General features: G+C 37.9%; 1 protein-coding gene across 2 annotated transcripts in view; it reads right to left on the bottom strand.

Annotated features, from left to right (window-relative positions):
• The window catches only part of CCHR11.PART0H3orf20 (chromosome chr11.part0 C3orf20 homolog), a 2,050,812-nt gene that overhangs the window by 37,053 nt on the left and 1,993,585 nt on the right, over nucleotides 1-20,174 (bottom strand). For both annotated transcript variants that reach the window (XM_044087635.1, XM_044087636.1), the window contains exon 18: nucleotides 12,344-12,490. In XM_044087635.1, coding sequence (XP_043943570.1) covers nucleotides 12,344-12,490 — 147 coding nt within the window. The remainder of the gene's footprint in view (nucleotides 1-12,343; nucleotides 12,491-20,174) is intronic.

Raw genomic sequence — 20,174 nt, 5'->3', positions numbered from 1 at the left:
CTATTAATAGGTTAAATCCAAGTCATAATTACAATTTAAGATAGGATATGTTTGGCTATATCCAGCATTGTAACAACTAATATGATTGGTTGAACTTTGATGTGCTAGGATATATAATGAGGGCTCATGCTTGTGGTTCAGTTAAACTGTTTCACTGACGAAGGCTTGATGCCGAAACCGGTTTGAATCAAAATATTAGTGTTGTGTTGGGCATTTTTATGTCCTGCTTTGTATTGGAATAAAGCTTTAGAACTACCTTGCTGGCCGTCGGTGTTTTCTTCATGTTTGGTTGGCCGTGCAAGCTCTACGTGAGGGGTATGGTGTTTGCGAAATTATCATGAGACACAGACACAAATACATTAATAGAAAAGTAAATAAACAATATTAACATTTTCCTGCATTATACAGCACCTATGTTTTCTTTCTTTGTAACCACAGTCATTCACTCCAGCTTTACATAAACTGTTCAATTCCTGCCTTCCCTTAAAACTCATTAGTCCTTCCTGAATATTATTCTGCATGTACTGTTCCCACCAATTCCACTTATTTCTATGTAATTTGTTCCTTCCTTTTTCTAAAGATCCCTCTCCCAGTTCCTTTATCTCTTGAAGAATATTCAATACTTCACTTACAACTGGTATAGATTTTGGTTTCCATTTCCTAGTAATTGCTTTTTTGGCAACCCATAGCATTAAACTTGAGAAGGCCTTACCATATCTAGGCAATTTAGATCCTGCGTGCCAGTTCAAAAGAATAATTTCCTTAGTTAATACCATTTGATCCCCCAATATTTCTGTTTTTCCCCTTTTCTGTCATGTTACTGACATGGCACCACAGTGCCTCACATCCACAGTGAGACTCCCAGCCAAGCTCTATACTCCGGTATGTTAGGGCTAGTTGTGGATCCTGATGGTGTCCCAGGGGCTCAGCCAGCTTTGCATTCATCCTGGGGGGGTTCTTTATATGCCCTAAACACTCCCCTCTTCCATGCAGTGTACCATCCCACCTCTGCAGGAGCTCAGCCATGTCCACCCCCACCTCCTCTTTGGATCATGCCTACTCATAACATCCCCACTCTCCACCATGGATCTCATAGGAGATGCCATATCCCTGCCCTCCTCATAGGATAGACAAATCTATCCTTCATTGTCGCTCCTTCAGTCACCTGAGCCAATAATCGAATCTGAGTCATAGTATATTTATGTATGTATGTTTATATATATATATATATATATATATATATATATATATATATATATATATATATATATCTATATATGGGTCTAGGACACATGCTCGACTAGCATATGTCCGAATCACAAAACATTGAACACATATACACGAAAGCGCTTAACATCGGAAAGCACTTCCGTGTATGTGTAGTTCAAAAAAAAATCTACGTTTCTGCAGGGGGGCTTCACCCCCACAACCCCCCTATTTTATTATTCTCACTTCGAGATCGCATTACAGTGGGGAAAAGGAAATTTCCCCTTACCCGCACTGTAGTTCAATCTACGAAACAGGCACACATACACGGAAGCGCTTGTCAATGTTAAGCGCTTTCATGTATGTGTGTTCGATGTTTTGTGATTCGGACATATGCTAGTCGAGCATGTGTCCGGATCTCATATATATATATATATATATATATATATATATATATATATATATATCTATATATAGAATTTTTTAACAGTAGGTAGAAGAAAAAAGAAAGCCAGTGAAACTTTCTCCAGATACATATACTTTATATCTGTATATCTTTCTTTATCTATTTATCTCTAGATACATACATATATATTTGATGTTTGATCTTTTTTTTTATAGGTTCATAGATTAGTACTAAGCTAACTGCCCTTGCGAGCCATTTAAGCCTAGCCAGTTATCCCTTGTGAGACTCAAACCCTGCACCTTGTGTTTGTAAGGCAAACACCTTAACCATTAGGCCACCCTCCCAACCCTTGGAACCCCGCAACTGATGTGGGCAGTTGCAGACTTTGTTCCCCTTACATGATACAGTAAGATCATAGAATGCCTACTGATGAATTAGTGGCATTAATATGAAATTTTACCTTCTCTGAGTAAAAGTGAGAGTGTCATTGTATCTTTTGGCATAATGCCATTTTGAATGTTATTAGCAGCAAGCTACTAAGAGTGGCCACGGTGGTGCAGTGGTTAGCATTGTCGCCTCACAGCAAGAGGTTCTCTAGTTCAATCCACGGCTGGGGTGCATTCTGTGCGGAGTCTGCATGTCCTCCCTGTGGTCACGTGGGTTTCCTCCGGGTGCTCCAGTTTCCTCCCACATACCAAAGACATGCTGCAGGTGGATTGGACACTCTAAATTGGCCCTAGGTGTGTGCGTGCGTGTGCCTTCTGTGGAAGGTTGGGCGCCGGGCTGGCAACTCGGCACTGTAAAACTCCACTGCCAATCATGAGTGGACAGGTGATCCGCTGTGGCGACCCCTAACCGGGAAAAGCCGAAAGAAGAAGAAGAATTAGCAGCAAACTACTAAAGAGAATTTTCATCAGTTTTAAATATTCTGGTAGAAAGAGCTGTTGTCCCTCTACACCACTGGAGCAAAGATCTCACAATATTTCTGACAAGAGTACTCTGTATGGAAGTTTTAAAATCTGCCAATTCATTACACACTGAAAAAAAGACATGCTCCGATTTACCTCTCCCATTCCCATCATACCTAGACCATTTGCCATCTACCTGAGGAGGAAGTCTGCTTAGGGTATAAAAATGCCTATGCAAACACTTCCAAACAAAAACACAAATCTTCTGGACTTCACTGCATACTTGGGAGCCATAACACATGTTCTTCCAATGTTCCTTGATAAAGTACTTTTCCAGTCTGTCTTCAGAATCTTTTCCAACCTCCTCTGATTGATTCTTATAGTTATTAAGCAATATTTATATGTCCTACTAATTATATATTTTTCAAAAGCAAATTCTGCTCTAGACTTGACTAAAAACTCTGCCAGCATTGGTCTTTTACTTAGGACACTCCTATTCCTTTCTCTTTGCCTATATGCTGATTTCAATCCTTCGTAGTTAAGGTAATCTCTAATGTAAAGTCCAAACGTCTGCTTGGTCTCATCTTACTCTTTTACCTTTTCCTCTTTAGTAATTTGCTCCCAATACCTTGGTTCCTTTGTCACTTTTCTCCAGTGAATTCCACCCTCTGTAACCCTACTTGTAGTCATCCTATTGGCAAAATCTCCTTTCTGCATGTGTAAGATAACTTAGTTCTTTGAATACTTTCTCCAAGTTTATGAATATAATATTCCGTACAGATGTTGTTACTCTCAAGGATCTTGATCCAAAATCCTATTTTCTCCTTATTTCTTGAATTCCCACATTGCTTCATCATCATTCCTTTTCACTTTGATTTATAACCTTCTGCTTGCTTTATGTATATGCACTTTAACTGTATAGCTTTAAAGCAACCACACAAATCAAGTAATCCTAAATTACCTTGTTCTATAATAAGGATCAACATATCCTACTTAACTATCACCTTCTCCTCCAGATAAATTCCTTCAATGCTATATCAATAATTTTCCACAACGTCTTATCTGGCTGATAAAACTATACCTACACTGTACAAAACTAAAGCAATGAAAAACATTTTCACTGCTTGTATCTTACAATTCATATTTATAAACGAGAGCTTCCAGTTTCTCAGTTTTTGTAGTATCTTTTAGTCTCTTCCCAAATATCTTTAGCTACCATAACAGAATCTTTTTTTAATAATCCATATAACTAAATACTCATCTCACTGTGTCCCCATAAATATGGGTATTACTGAAACAATTCATGTGGAGATACATAATTTAATGCTCTTGCCTTTGTTTTATCTTCATTCATTTTATATCCCAAAAAAAAAGACTTGAAAATGTCTCAAATGTTCAGTAACAGCAAATGTCCTTTTCTGAATATTTAACATAGAAAAAAATATAATTTGCAAATAAAGCAAATTTTTCTTGATTACCATACCAATTATATCCTTGAATTTCTGAGTCCCTTCTTTTTTTGCCAATGGTTCTAAGTATAAGCCAAGTAATAATGGGGAAAGAGGACACATGCCAAGTTTATCTATTCAAACACACTTTTTCTGACAGGGAAGCCTCCCACCATAATTCTTGCCTAAGATTCTTTACAAGTCATCCTAATTAACCTAGTTACTGTATTAGGGAATGCAAATGCTTCCCTTTGCCCTACTCATAAAATCCCAGCTTACTCTAAAAAATGCTTTCTGTGCATCAGGACACACCAACAACTGCAGTATTTTCTTTCATTTTACTTCCCTCTGGACGTTTGCCATCCCTCTACAAAACCACATCGATCCATATCTATCAATTTTGGCAACACCTTTGCAAGTCTCTTAGCTAGTTATAGAAATAAACACTTTACAATCATTGTATACAATTAAAATGTGTCTATATGAAGCTGAGTCTGCAGGTCTTAATCTCTGGGGTAATATATTCCCCACAACTTTCTTCCTAGATGCTGGAGCTTCCCCTCCATTTAAAGTAAAATTAAAGAAAAGCTTCTAGATCTTTATATCATGTTTTTCCCTCCTAACTTACTGACTTTCACAGGAAACACCATCTGTTCCTAGAGACTTTCCTGTAATTGATTATATATCGCCATTTTTACATCATCATCTCCTCCTGTCTTAACTATTAGATGTTGAGCCTCATCTTCTCTAGCTTTGCAATAATTAGTTCTTTCATAAGTATTTTCATTTGTGCTTTTTCTTGGATCACATATTCCTCTGCTTTATACAAATGTTCATAACATTTCCAAAATACTTCTAATACCTCATCAGGAGCTCCTGTTATTTTCTTTGTCATCTGCTCCCAAAGTTTGGCAACAACCCTTTCTATTTTCTGTTGCCTAATTTGTTGAACTAGAAGTTTTTGCATTCTGAGCTGTTATCAAAAATAGTTGCTTAACAGCAATATTTGTAAAATCGTACATATTATCCAAATGTTCCCTTATTTTCCCTTTAGAATTCTGCAGTTTTTCCCTTCTTGTTCTGCGAGATTCCCTTTATTCAGCAATACTTGCAATTTTGGCAGCCCCTCTTAATAATTCCTATTACTTCTTAATCATATCTTTCTCACTTTTATTTATATCCTATTTTTAAACTAACTCAATTTTCCTTTTATACCACTCACTAGCTATCTCTTCTGAAGAGATCACCAGTGTCTCATTTTTACTTTGTTACCCTGTATTCTTATTTAGTTTTTATCAGAGCACAATCTGAAATAGTTATCGGATGTGTGTCCAAGCTTTCAATTAAATGCGCATGCTCCTTTGAAATACAATTTTTATCCAGTCTAGCCCAGTTATTGTACCTTGGGGGAATAATTTCTTACTACTGAATTTACATCTTCCATGCTAAATATATTCATATATTTCTTCAAAAATATATCTTCTTTTGTCATATTTCCCTTCTAGGTCCCACAATACAGCCTCACTACTGAAAATCAAGTTGCAGTCCTTCCTGTAAATATTCCCTGATGAAAGCTGATTACTTCTCCCAAAATATTCTTAAGCTCCATAACAGCAGTTTTTGGTGGATTTTGGTGGAATATAAATACATGTGGAAGTAATCCTCCTCCCTTGCCAATAGCCCCTTACTCACACATCTATTATTTCTGTATTTTTCCTCTTCTACCACTATCAATATTATCACTCTTCTCTTCTCTTCTTTTCCTTTGTCCCCGATATCCTGCTGATTATCCATCCTGAAATCCTTTCTTTGTCAAATTCACATGTTCATTTCTATCCAAATGTGTCTCCTGCAACATTGCTAGTTACACCCTACATTTCTTTATCTAATTCAATGTTCCTTCCATTCTGTCTTTGCCTGTAAGGCTATTTACATTTCATGATAATATGGACAGAGTAGCCATTATGACAGAAAGCTATTGCTCCCACTTACTACATGAGAGTTCTTTTGAATGTGTATTTCCAACTTTTTTCTTACATGCACACACTGTTTGTCAAGCTGATCTTTTATATAGTTGTTTCTTCTCATCTCCATTTTAACCTATGTTACAATTTCAATACATTCTGATTTAATGAAAACCCTCAAACAAAAAAAAAAAACTAAGAATCCCCATTCCCTATTATCTTACAACAAAAACACAAAATATGTATAATTTTCAACAAATTAAGTTTATCCCTCCATACAGAAGCAATTGCCTCAAACCGAAGGCTGCACCCACAAGCATTATGTAATCTAGAATTAAGATTACTATACTAAAGTGATGTTACAGCCTGTATTCTCACTTACAGTGATTGTTGTCTGTACTTTACTTATCTCTATTCCCCCAAATATGAGGAACAGCTTATACGCTTTCAGAAAATGTTACCTTTTAGCTATAAGAAAAGGTGCTAGATTTAAATACAACTAAATTGTGCAATAAAGCATTTAGGCTGCTAGGGAAACTACTGTTATTCACCTCCCCCAGTTTCAGACTGTATTTATTTTTCACTGAACTGCTTACCACGGTACCTTTAAATTTTGCATTTTTCACAATAAAATGTGTTATAATTACTTGCATTTGTAGGAAAGTCATATCCTAGTACAAGTAGTCAGCAATAAGGAAAAAAACAGCTAACAGTTTTGCTGATGCTTGAATCTCTCAACAGTTCATTCAGAGTAAAATGTACAGCCAACTGTCTACAGCTGTAGACTTCATGTCTCCCACTGAAAGCATTTGCCAATGAAAAGAAATGAGTTAATAACTTTGCAGAATCAGGAAAGTTGCATTTTTCATGCCTTTTGTCATTTTTTTCTTATTTTCAAGCCTAAAATAAAACTGTCCATAGCTAAAGTCAAGGTCACAAATCCAAATATTCACCCTTGTACACATAAGTGAAATGATCTTAACTCTACATATAACATAATCAGCACACTTTTACATCCCACCCACATTTTGTGAGCCCAAGATCACATTACATTAACTTTGACTTGCTTTTGTCAAGCCTTCCTTATCTTGTTACAGTTTAAAGCCTTTATATCTTATAACTAAGAAAAACACTTGTTAAATATCTTTAACAAATACAACAGTCACTGAAAAGACTCACCTCCAGATTTAATACATCACTGACTACATACTATACAAAACGGTTTTATAGTATAACATGCAATGTACATAATGAAATGTTTTACACACATATTATTAAGAACACAAAATGCTTTGTTTACAGTTTCCCTTTAGTCTACCCACAAGTTTAACAAAGTCAACAAAATTCCAATCTATCTCAGCCACTTTTTCTTGCAAAGCCATGTTTCACAAATGGGGCTGATGCTTTATAGCCTCACATTTATTCATTAATTTTGGTGTTGCTGGTCTTTTTCCTCATCTTCAACTCCCATCACCACACTCTGGGTCATGTCCATAGTACTCCTGATTCCACTAGTCAACATATGTGCCTTTTTCTGTCTCTCAAGCATTTTCATAAGTTCATAGGTAGGTACTAGGCTACTGGCCCTACGGCCTACATAAGTCTAGCCAAAAAGGTACCCTGGCTTTCGCCACCCAAGAAAATTATTTTCCTGTGCCCCTGTTGAGCAGAGCCACAGACGTGATCCCCGGGGTGAATTTCCTATTTCCCATCCTATCATCAAGATTTTTCTTGAAAAGTGCTAATGAGGAGCTTTGTTTGATATAGATAGGTAGTCTGTTCCAGTGTATGGGAAGTCTCTGGGACAGAAATCTATCCCTCCAGCATGTTCTGTTTATTGTGGTGACAAGGTTTAGGTCCCTACAGCGTGCAGCTCGGAGGGATTGGAATTTCTTTAAGTGGAGGATGTCCAACAGCTCTGGGTTTGACATAGCTTTGTATGTTATAAAACCACAAAAATAGGTGTGGACCTCTTGGGTTTCCGATCCTGAGTGATGCCTGCCCGGAGGGAAGGAATAACCAATTTTACAACGTCCTTCACTCTTGATCCTAAACGGTGAACAGATTTCCACGTGTAGTCGGTGGTGGAGCTAGCTCTAAAAAGAGCTGTTTTAGCCCTGTGGGCAGCTGGAGCTCTCTACAGAGCTGTTACAGATCTCTATGAGCTCTGAGAAGAGCTGTTTTGTGTTTTGAATGCCCTTTCGGGCAGATGCAGTAGTTCTAAAAAGAACTGTTTTGTGTGGTTCACCAAGCTGTGTCTGTGCCTCCGGCTGGTCTTACCAGAGCTGATACAGATTTCTGTGAGCTCTGAGAAGGGCCAATTTGTGTTTTGAATGCCCGTTTGGATGTTAATGGTAGCTCTAATAACAACTTTTTTGTTTTATTCTTCAATGCGTCTCCGGTTGCTCTTACCAGAACTTATACAGATCTCTGTGAGCTCTGAGAAGAGCTGTTTGGTGTACTGTGAGCTCTGAGAAGAGCTGTTTGGTGTAAGGTGAAGATCCACGTGAGCTCTGAAAAGAGCTGCTGTTGTGTCCTTCGGTGTTCCACGGTGGTGTCGATGTCCGTTGTCCTTCTTCTTGAACAGATCTTCGGTTCTTTTGCTATGTGTGAGTCCTAAAAAGGACTATTTGTGTGCTCCCCAAGCGCTGGTCAGAATGACCTGAGAGCTGTTGCTGTGCTGCTTTTATGCTACTGTGGAGGAGGCGTGGTTGAGAGATGTCCAACGAGAAGTGACTAGTTGGGGGTGTGGCCCTAGTAAGCCTACAAGGTGAAGACGGACCTGGTTGGAAGCATCTCATTCCTCATATTTAGTTCCTTTTTATTATCCAGCTACTTGTTCATATGTGCCATTCCTAACCTCTAGCAATGCGTTGGAGCCTTTTGCTTTGTCACGATTATACCTATGTTTGAAAAGACTGTACTAAAACTTAAATTTAACCAAATAATAAAAATTAAAATTAAATTTAAAATTAAAATTAAACTGTAAAACAGAGATCTTGGGCAATATTCTGGGGTTACTGACTATAGTTCTAAATTTAGACTTGCCATTACCATCTGTAAAACACTGGAAGCAAGCTTGGTTCTGAGAAAGATTCTGAGATGTCCAGCACTTTCGGGGCAGATAGGAAGGTAGCCTGTCTGCCGCTCCTTCATCAGGGAGAGTGTACATTAGGTAGTAAAAAGTTAAATGTAGTTTGACATTGAAATTTTACCTTTTAAATTAAAAATAATTAAAAGTTGAGCTAACAATTGTAACTTTTGTGAGGGGTGATACATTAACTTACTGCAATTTTTCAACTGCAATAGCTTTGTATGTTAGGCAGAGATCACTTCTGAGTAGGCGCTATGTGACGGAGTAAAGCTGGAGTTTTTTGAGACGGTCTGCGTAGGGCATCTGTTTGAGGCCAGTAATCCTCTTTGTGAGTTACTTCTGCAGCCTTTCCAGTTGTTGTAAATATCTTATGAGATACATACCAAAAGGGAAGTTGTACTCTATAATGGGTCTAATGAGCGACGAGTAGAGGGGAACAATGACCTTTTTTTTCCTGGATGAGAAACCTTTTTTGATGAGGTGTGCCACGCAGAAGGATTTCCTGACTACTGTGGCGATGTGATTATCAAAGGAGAGTCTATTGTCCACCTGTGTCCCAAGGTCTCTTATCATACTTTCGATGTTAAGTAGACTACCACCTATGTGGTAGTTCATGGGTACAGAGTTTTTACCAAAGGGGATGACAATGCACTTTTTGGCATTGAGCTTTAGGCCATGGCTTTGACACCAAGCATCTGTCTCAGTGAGGTCCTTTTGTAGGATGTCCACATCGTTAGGAGTTTCGATTATGGCTCCTAGTTTGCAGTCATCTGTGAACTACATTAGCCAAAGACCTTCTGTCTTAGCCTGTACTTCAGAGAAGTAGATACCAAACAGGAGAGGATCCAGGACTGAACCCTGTGGTACTCCACTTGTTACTGGTCCGAAGTCGGATTTGCAGTCTGCTACTTTCACATTTTCCTTTGGAACACTGGAAAAGATTTCACTGGGAAAGTCTCTCTGTAAACTTTTGTTGTCAGAAGAATGAGAAACAGAGGCCCCTTCTGTTTGCTGGCTCACTCTTTGTTGGATAAACTTTTTTATTTCCTCCTTAGCTTGTTTTGCATCAAAAAATGTCTTTGATCTTCCAGGAAAAATATTCTGAAAACAAGTTAGATGCAGCAACTTGAATTGTGCACCTGCCTCTTGACATTCCCCTGATTTCTGGGATAAATTTGCTTTTCTTTTCCCTGGTATACAGTGAGTAATTTTCTACAAAGACTCTGCTATCTCCAATTTTTAATACTTTTCCCTTCTGCTACAGTTTTGTTGGGATCAACTCTTTCTGTTGGTATGATTACATCTTTACTAATATAGGTCTTGGCTGTTTTCTCCTGGCCAGTTTTGAAGCATATGCTCAATGTGCCCTTTCACTTAACAAATCATGTGTGGAGCACTAGTCCAGTTGCTTATTTATGGTTTCAAAAAATGAATACATTCTGTTCCTTCCACTTTCTCTGAGAGAGCAGAAAATGTCAGGTTTTCTCTATGTATACTGTCTTTTGAAACAGCTCTTTCAAGAAACCTCATATTCAGCCCGCATTTTCATTTCAACCTCTCTGATTTTTGCAGTTTTAGCAGTTAATCTGAATAGCTAGTTAAAGCTTTTTCTATTTTTCTAACCTTTGGTTATTTGAGTTGATATATTCCTTCAATGTTTCACTTATTTTAGTCACCTTTGAATAACTGATTACATTTTTCCTCTAAATTACTAGAAGCCATCTCTTGTACCAAAGATGAAGTTTGAAGAGCAGCAGGATTCTTCCAAGCCAGTGTTTTCTCTTTACCTTTTTTGGTTAATTTTCTTTCAGCTTCTTCAAATGTATTCTTTGCTGGCATCCAGGCAGTGTACTTACTAGCCAAATTTTACACAAATGAGAAGACTTTACTGGCCTTCTCTTCTCAATTTCAATTTTCACACTAAGAGAGCTCTAATCAACCTGTTCTTCACCATGCAGACATCTATTTTTCCTTTTTTTCTTGAAGAAGCATATAGCAAGGGTGGGATGAAGGGACAGCCACTCCGAGCACAAGGTGTTCGGGGATGCTACTGCTACTAACAAGTCCACTTCCAGCATCTTTTTCTGTACCTGCATTTCTTGAAAGCTGTTACAGGAATAAGAAATGCACTTTAGTACTTCTTGTATGTTAAGCTGTAGCAATCAGCTTGTTACAGTTTAAAAAACAGAGTAAGTCTTTTTTTCTCTTCAGAAGAGCTGAGGGGGCTGGGAATAGATCCAGGCTAAGAGAGACAGACTAAGGGAGTAGACCTTTTTTGAAGAGCAGGGTGCCAGATCTGAGATTGGCACAAGGTGCTAGATTTGCCAGCTACAGCTCTGGTTTTCCAGGTATAACACTAGTAAGGTCTTCTTTATTTGTCTTACAGCATTTAAGGAGCAGAGAGAGGGCATGAAAGGCACCCTCAGGAGGCAGGAATGCTTCTGCCAGTGCATAATAATTAACTCTCTCTATTTTTCTCTTTCTTCAGTAGGTCCAGCTGTAGCAGTGAATAGAAGAACAGCAGCAGTCACCTCAGCCTTTGCCTGTTGATGCCTCTGGTGCAGTGGAATCCAGGCCTGCCTTTCACTAGGAAGATAGTCACTCTGCTGAAGGTGACCCAAATGATTCACTGCATTCCTCCCCATCCCCAACTGTCTGTGTCAAAACCACAGCTGTCTGTCTATGTCTACATTTTATGTTTGTGTATCCCAGCAACTTTCCCTTCTCCCTATCCCTTCCCCAATAATTCCTTACTATCATACACAGCTACTATCATCTTCTTACATGAAAATTGGTAGCCTTTCATACAGATTAAAAGTGCCCTTCTTTCCCCCTCCAGTTGTTCTTTTTAGTTATCTTTGTTTTCTGTTACTTGCTATTTCCTTTTTTCTTACTTTCCTGTCACATCCTTTCCTTCTCATTTATATGATGAACTGTCTTGGCAGTTTGCTGTGCTGGCCCTTCTTTCTCTGAACATATATCCTGCTGGAGTAAAACAATTTTCAGCCACAAGTTGCTATGGATATTTTACAAGCAAACAAACTGAAGTTCAGAGAGTATAAAATTTTTCTTGAGTATTAAAAGGAAAAAAAAAAAAAAAAAAAAGTTAACTTGGTAGCATAAAAATAATTTCAATAAATTAAGCAAATGCAACCTGAGAATAACATACCCTACCCCCTAATTAACCCCCTAATTGTGACCTCCCAGGCAGCCCCACACATACACATACTCACCCTCCCAATGCTATCTCCAAGCATTGTAACGGAAATGCAATACTACAATATCATAAAAGCAGATTAAACAGAGTTCTACCTCACCTGCCATTAGTGTGATTTAGGCCTTCCTTAACTTGAAGTGTTCCTCTGGACTGACAATATGGAAGATGCTCACAGCAGCCTAGTACTTCATTTTCTGTTCTGCTTGTGCACGCCGGAAAACAGTCTTTGGAAACAGTACTGGGTGGGCTGCAGCAAGAAAGAAGCAAGCATAATCAGGGTCACTGGATGTGCTGTTTTGACAGTGTTTCATATGTTTTTAATGTGAATGTATCTAGCCTGCTCTTCTAACATGCCATCAGTATCATTATGCAAACAGTAAGAAAAAATTTGTAATATGTTATCTAGGATTATTATACACCAGTTTATATTATTTGTCTCAAAGGAGTGAGTTAAGGCCCTAGAGCACACAGACATGTGTTAACTTAAGCCAGACCATAATTAGCAAAACATGCAATTTCTTTAAATATAAAAAAATGTCCCCAGTACTAAACAAAAATTATGTTCTCACAATCACTAAAACAGAACATTTATAAATTGACACCATTAAACACAGGGGTCCACTAACAGTATATGATTCAGGTCTAGACTAAAAGGGAAATTATTTTTTGAATGACACCCCATGTTTCTTATCCTTGTTATTTCCAATACGACCACTGAAACATTCTGGAATGACTAAGGAGTCATCATGAGATGTCCTGTTGAGCACTGAACCCACTATTTTTCATAAGAAACAGTAATAATCTAATCCATTCTATGTTTAATTTTACTTTATTGTATTGTATATAATAATTTGTTAACCAGTGTAGAATGCTGATCCAGGTAGATTATTTTTAGACACTGACCAGTAAAAATACAAAAAAAAAATTATTAGTCAGTGCTTGGAACTTAGTACAAATATGCTTTAGAGAAAATACAGTTGCGTAAGCAAACTTACAATAACAGTAAATATTTGAATGATCATTGCTGCAGTAGCTTTACCTATATGGTTTATTTACTGCCAAGAATATAACAGCCATCTGGCTTCCAAAGCTTTAGGGAACCTTCCATGAGCTCAAACCATTAAGCAGCTTGAGCTGAGCTGCCTAAAGAACATAGATTTGAGTGACAAGCCCTTCAGAGCTTTCATGCCAACAGAGAGACAGGGAGGCTGAGCCCTGAGAGAACATAGCTAGGAGTAAAAACATATACATATGTACACACCCTGGTATAATCCAAAAGCAAAACTGGGATGGGCCTGGATGTTTTTCTTTGTAGAAAAAGGCTTTTTCTTGCAACCCTACTACCCCATAGACATATGGATGGAGCAGGAGATTGTTGTCACATGTCACATGTACAACCAGTACTTGCCAGAAATTCCTGCAGCTACTTCAGTGTTGCTGTAGGTCTCTTGGCAGCCTCCCTGACCAGTTTTCATAATATCTTTTCATCAATTTTGGAGGGATGTCCAGTTCTTTGCAACGTCATTGTTGTCCCATATTTTCTCCAATTTTTGATGACTGCCTTCACTGTGTTCCATAGTATATCCAATGCTCTGAATTTTTTTGTACCCTTCTTCTCAGTGATACCTTTCAACAATGAGATCCCTTTGATGCTTTGTAAGCTCTCTGCATATCATGGCTTTTGCTGTAGCAGGCAACTGAGTAAGGCAACTGAGTAAATGTCAGGAAAATCCTACTAAGAGAGCTGAACTTTATTTGGGGTTAATCAGAGTCTGTTTAATTGATGGAAGGTGTGTACCCAAGAAGAATGAATGCGTTAATTATATTTTTTCCCTAACAGATTTGAAGGTAGGAAAAGTTTTGAAATTATTTATTGTGGTCTCATTTTTTTATATAAAAAAATGGCATTTTAACAGTGGTCTGTAAACTTTTTATATCCACTGTAGACCTATTTTTTTTTCCTGTGAAAGAAAAGCTCTTTCAACTGAGGTGTCTAGCAGACACCCCAGGAACACAATCCTGTGTGATGGAATCAAAAAGTCTTTTGCATGTTCTTTTGGAATCACGGCTTGTGTAAGAGATCTTTCACCCAAGCAAGCAAAGAAAAGCAAGTCACCTAAATATGGAAAATGTGGATACAATGTAACCTGCAATGAGCTACAACTGGAGTTAGACACTTTGTGAACACTTTTAATTCAGTGGAAAGTCCAAAGGGTAAGGCAAAGAGCTGATGATGTGATCCAGAAACATAAAAACATAGGAAATGCCTGAAGTTTGGATGAATAGGGATGTGACGATAAGTATCTTTTAAATCTAGTGTTACCAGTAAACTTAAATGAAGAAAAAGAGGTAATAGGTTGTAAAGTAACAGCATTTTGTACTTGGGCACTACCACAAATTGGTTTAGGAAAGAAAGATCCAGAATTGGCTTGCAAGCATTTCTCTGGCACTAAAAAACATCACTGAATAAAAACCTTTCCCAAAGTGGGAAGGAGGAACTCACTCTAGTACTCCCTGAGATAACATCTATTAAAGGACAGGGGGAAACAGAGGAGTATGATCTTGTAGATGAGGAATTAACTCCTGGAAGAGAGGAATTTTCTCCCACTGCAATCTGTAACCTTGATGAATGATCTTCAGAACCCATTTGTCTGAAACTACCTGTTGCCAAAGACAGACGTAGAGACTCAGACTTTCTGGAAGGGAAAAGTGACTGCCAGTGTGGGAGGGGGCACATGGTCCCTTAAACAGTCGTTTTGACTTGTTGGACTGTCCTTTGTTTTATGGACCTCCTGACTTCTTTTTTGAAAGCTCTTGGCATTGCTTCCTAAATGTCTGTTTATCAGCATTTTGCTGAGACTGATTATTTTATTTCTTGCCAAAAATGGACAAGCAGTTAATAGAGTTCCTTGGAAATTTTGGAAAAGGAGGGCTAAAAAATCTGAGATTTCCCATATAAGCTTACTCTTCTCATCACACTTTTTGATAACCTCTACAGCAGAGGGACCAAAAACTAAATCTCTAGCAAAACAAAACACCTGAAGTTCATAAGGGTCATTTGCATATATCCCATGTACCTCTGATACAAGAGGTTTAGAAGGTCACTCAGTGGAAGTTCTAGCTTTGCTGGAGTTTTCATTTTGTTTTTACTAATTGGTTTTTCAGTGACCTTCTCACTTATTGTTTTAGTTTGTTGTTTGGGTTATTTTTGCAGTGACCCTAATGATAATGGACATCAGCTGGGTATAACAGCCCTGTGTTTCTTATGCTTAGTCAAACACTCTGCTTGTGCTGTGCTGACAAGGTCATAACAATGCCGAAATATGCATATCCACAGCTAGTGGGATTTGGCTTTATTGGCCTGAAATTGTCCATTAAAATGACATAACATGTCATGGGCATTCGGAATCGCTAATTAGCTGAAACACCTGATGTTCATAAGGGTCATTTGTATATAACCCATGTACCTCTGATACAAGAGGTTTGGGAGGTCACTCAGTGGAAGTTCTAGCTTTGCTGGAATTTTCATTTTGTTTTTACTGATTGTTTTTTCAGTGACTTTCTCACTTATTGCTTTAAATCTCTATCAAAAGGAAATTTTAAAATCTCATTTTTCACATCGGAGAAGATTTGAGAATGCAGCCAGGCAAACCTCCTCAGCTGTACCAGTGGCCATAGCCCTGGCAGAAATATCAACAGAGTCATACATACACTTTAAATAATGATCCATGGGCTGTAAAATGGAAGAAACAAAACTACTTAAAGCAGATTTTTCCTCACAAGTAGAAACTGCAGACAAAACATTCCTCATACTATCACAATTAGACAGAATAAAGTTTAATATGAGCCTGACAGTTCAAAATTCCAAAAACAAAGTTGCAGAAGCATACACCGTTTTCCCATATTTATCAGTTATTTTCCCATTCTTATTAGAAGGTGTAGGATTGGGATTAACTAAAGCTATAGCTTCTGGATCAGGTTTGGGATAAGTGTATAAAAACTTAACTTAGGAACTTTATGGAATGGGTGACGTTTCTAGGCATTCCAGTTGTAACAGCTCATAGTATTTTATGAAGAACTGAGAAATCTCAGAGGTATTCTCACACTAAAAACGCTAGCACATTATGACTGTAGTTTCAGAGAAAGATAAACACCCACAGGAAGAATCAAATAATGTGCTCTCCTCTGAATCTTAGTAAGAAATCTGAGGAGAAAACTTGGTCCCTTCATCATCCTGTCCTGATTCATAATCTTGAATCTCATCAGGAAAGCAGCCATTCCTTTTTCTTTAACCAGAAAGAAGGCTCGATAGCCTGAATTAGACCCCAAGTCAGATCTAATAAACTCCTCCTATCCATAAAATTTTGAACAGAGCAGATACATGTTTACTTTATTGCTTCTTCAAGGATGGGCACAACATTCTGACTAAAGAGGGAAGACTTCAGTGCTCCCCCTCCCAGGATCACAAAGAGTGTCTCTCCCTTCCCCATAGCAGGAATACCAACAGCAACAGAGGAGGTGGCTAACCCCTGGTCCATAGTGGGTGTAGGTGCTACATCACTGGCATCCAGGGAAAAGGATGAATGGTTTGAGGAACCAGCTTTGGTGAAAAAGGCTGTTAACTATCTCTTTTTGTGGATGGAAGAAGAAACAGTCATGGGAACAGCAGTTTGTTCCATGGTCAAGCCAAAACAGCTGCCTCTTTCCTGGGGGAAAACAAGCAGTTATCCAAGGAAAAACAGATCAACCGTGGTTTACTACTATTACTCGTTGTATTCACAACTCAGCAAAAAAGAACGAATAAATAGAAAACGCTCACTTTATTTATGAAAACAAAGCTTTCGGGAAATATCCCTTCTTCAGTGTTCTGACATTTGTGATAAAAAGTTTTTTGAGCATCCAGTGAGTCAATTAAGATATGACATTAAACATCAGGCAACATGTAATACGACTATGATAGTTTACCTGGCAACATGTGTACAATGCCAAGGGTTTTATGTGGGAAAATGTTTGAGACGATTAAAGGACCGTATTATTGAGCACAAATCGGATATAAGAAGGGGAGTTGGATCAAATGCCTTAGCAAAGCATAAAACGGATGAGGGAGTCTCACATAGCTTTAAATTTAAAGTTTTAGTGGTTGTATATAAAAATCTGAGGCTTGGAGTCAAACAATAAATTAGAGATGTCTGAATACAAGTGGATTATAAGACTCAAAGATGATGTAGCACCTGGGCTTAATAATATGGTAACAATTAAACCTATGTTAGATTTTAAACAAAAATAGTATAAATAAATCTTTATACTCCTATGATAATCATGATTTTTTTATTGAATGAGTGTTAGGTTTAATTTTCTATTTTCTATTTTTATTCAAAGTGTTTTTATATTGTAATATGTTTTTAAAAAAAATTGAATGGTTAATGATTTGTGTATTCTGATTGGATGGCTGTGTCATGTGTTGTATATTACTTCATTTAAATAAGATGATTTTAAGTAATGTGTTTGAACACTGAAGAAGGGATATTTCCTGAAAGCTTTGTTTTCGTAAATAAAATGAGCGTTTTCTATTTATTCATTCTTTTTTGCTGGAAAACAAGCAGTACAAGCTGGTAAAAAGTTAAAGTTGTAAAAAGTCACTTTTCCCCAATAAAAACCCAGTAAATAGACTTTGCCAGCCTTTAAAAAGAAAAATAAACATAGTTAAAACACAAAGTCCTAAATTAAAAACAGCCTTCTTAACCAGAAAAGTACATTTTATGAATACATTTTAAATGTGGAAAGTTTTTTCCCCAAAGGGAAATGATCTACCCAGCAATGGAACAGCACAAACCAACCATCGATCCTCGTAAGCCTGCAGAGAAGGGTTCTCTTTGGTGGCAAGAAAGCTCTGAAAGGCTTGGCACTCAAACGTGTTTTTTAGGTAGCTCAACTGGAGCTGCCTAAAGGTCTGAGCACATGGAACGTGGCCTGAAGCTTTGGAAGCTGGCCAGCTGTTATATCATTGGTAGGCTATAACTCATGTAGCTAAACTACTGCAACAGTGATCAATATGATGAATATCAAGTGAGACAGGGATGTAAAAATGAGATGCAAATTAGTATATAAACATACGATCAATAAAATAGCATTAATGACTTAGAAGGTATTGACAGTGATTGGAATTTACAGTATTTATAATGTCTAGCAAAGAAGGTTAGTGAAAGGAGGGAAGAGAGGGAACCCTCCCCCCTCTGCATTTCCTCCCTCTGGATCTGGGTCGCTCTGAGCATTAAGGAAAGGAAAACCAAATAAAAACAAAAAGACTCTGCTGCAGTTACAAGTGCATTCCATAGCAAAGTAAACCTTCCCCTGCTGTCTTACACCAAGAAATCTCTTATTTATAAGTTATAAATGCATGTAGGTTTTCTAGCCTTGAATGGTAGTCGCTCAGTCTGTAACTGAATCTATTATTACCAGTGAGCACACTGCTAGCAACACTTATTAGAAGGAACCCCTACCGTCCCAACTTCTCTCTGCACTACTCCTCTTTCTATTATCTTTCTCTCCCTTAACTTCTTTTGACTCTACAGTGCTGAGTTGTCCAGTGACTGCAAATTGAAGCCTCTAACTCTATCGAACGACTCCTTTACTAATTTTACTGAGCTGCAGTTCTCCTGTAGCTAATAGCATCGTGCCACTTCCCTGTATTTTTTAACAGTTCTTTCTTTCTATTTTCTTTTTTTTTTTCTCTTTCCATCCCTGTAAGAGTAAAGAATCTTTTATTTACTAGCACTGCCTGGCTTGTATCGGTAACGCAGCTGCAAGCTGTAATCCACTTCCCTTACGGACAATTTCTTGAACTTTTTCCTCACTCTGGTTTTAAGCTACGGATAATTTCTCCAAACATTTCCTTTAACTTTTTTCTTAACTCTGGTTTTAACCTGCTCACCTTTAGCTACTTTTGCAGTACAGATTGTTTTTTGATACATATGTACCTCTAAAGGTTCAGCTCTGTACTAAACCCTCTTGTACACTCCATTACCTATGGTAGTCTCCCCATGCCCCCAGCATCTGGCCAAAGTTAACATATACTACAGACAGTATGCGCACCCTCTTCCCCTATCTTATACCTCCTACTGAGTCATCCAGCTCGTGCACCATACTCGCCTAGTAAGTGTTTCTCTAATATTTGTAGTTGCAATTGCTGACTCGGCTGATGCAACTTTGTAACAGGCAGTTATTTACCTTCTTGCTCAAGTTTTATCTGTATTATTACAATCTTGTTGTACTATATTGAGTAATGTACCTAGGATCTAGCAACTACTGCTGTGATTGAGCATTACCATCAAGGGTGTTCTCATGTCTTGTAAGTGACTCTGTACTTTAAGGTTGATAAGCTGATGCTGTTTTACTACTGTAAGTTGATTTTTTTCTTAAATATTGATAAGCTGATGCTATTTTACTTCTGTAAGTTGATTTTTTTCCCTTAAAAATTGATAAGCTGATGCTGTTTTACTACTATAAGTTGAGTTTTTTCTTTTTTTGCAAAAGACCTGAACCTGAACTGTGACAATACTGTGCTTACCATTCTGGTTGATTCCCCCACTTTTTTTCCCTTACCTACTCCTGTGCTAACTGTTCCTGGACCTTTCTTAATGTTATTTTCTCTTCTGTTTTGTCATTACAGTCTATACCAAAGTAAAGTTTCCCTGCTTTCTTACACCAAGAAATCTCTTGCACCTCCCCACACACACACACACACACACACACACACACACAGCATCTGTGTCGCTCTGCACATTCAGGAAAGGAAAACCAAATACAAACAGAAAGAAGCTCCTGCAGTTAAAAGTGCATGTAGGTTTTCTAGCCTTCAGTGGTAGTTGCTTGGTCTGTAATTGAATCTACTGTTACTGGTGACCACTCTGCTCATGACATTTATTAGAAGG

Source organism: Protopterus annectens, chromosome 11.part0 (assembly GCF_019279795.1).
Source record: "Protopterus annectens isolate FY-2018-M chromosome 11.part0, PAN1.0, whole genome shotgun sequence".
NCBI lineage: Eukaryota > Metazoa > Chordata > Ceratodontiformes > Protopteridae > Protopterus > Protopterus annectens.
This window is presented reverse-complemented; position numbering and strand designations above follow the sequence as displayed.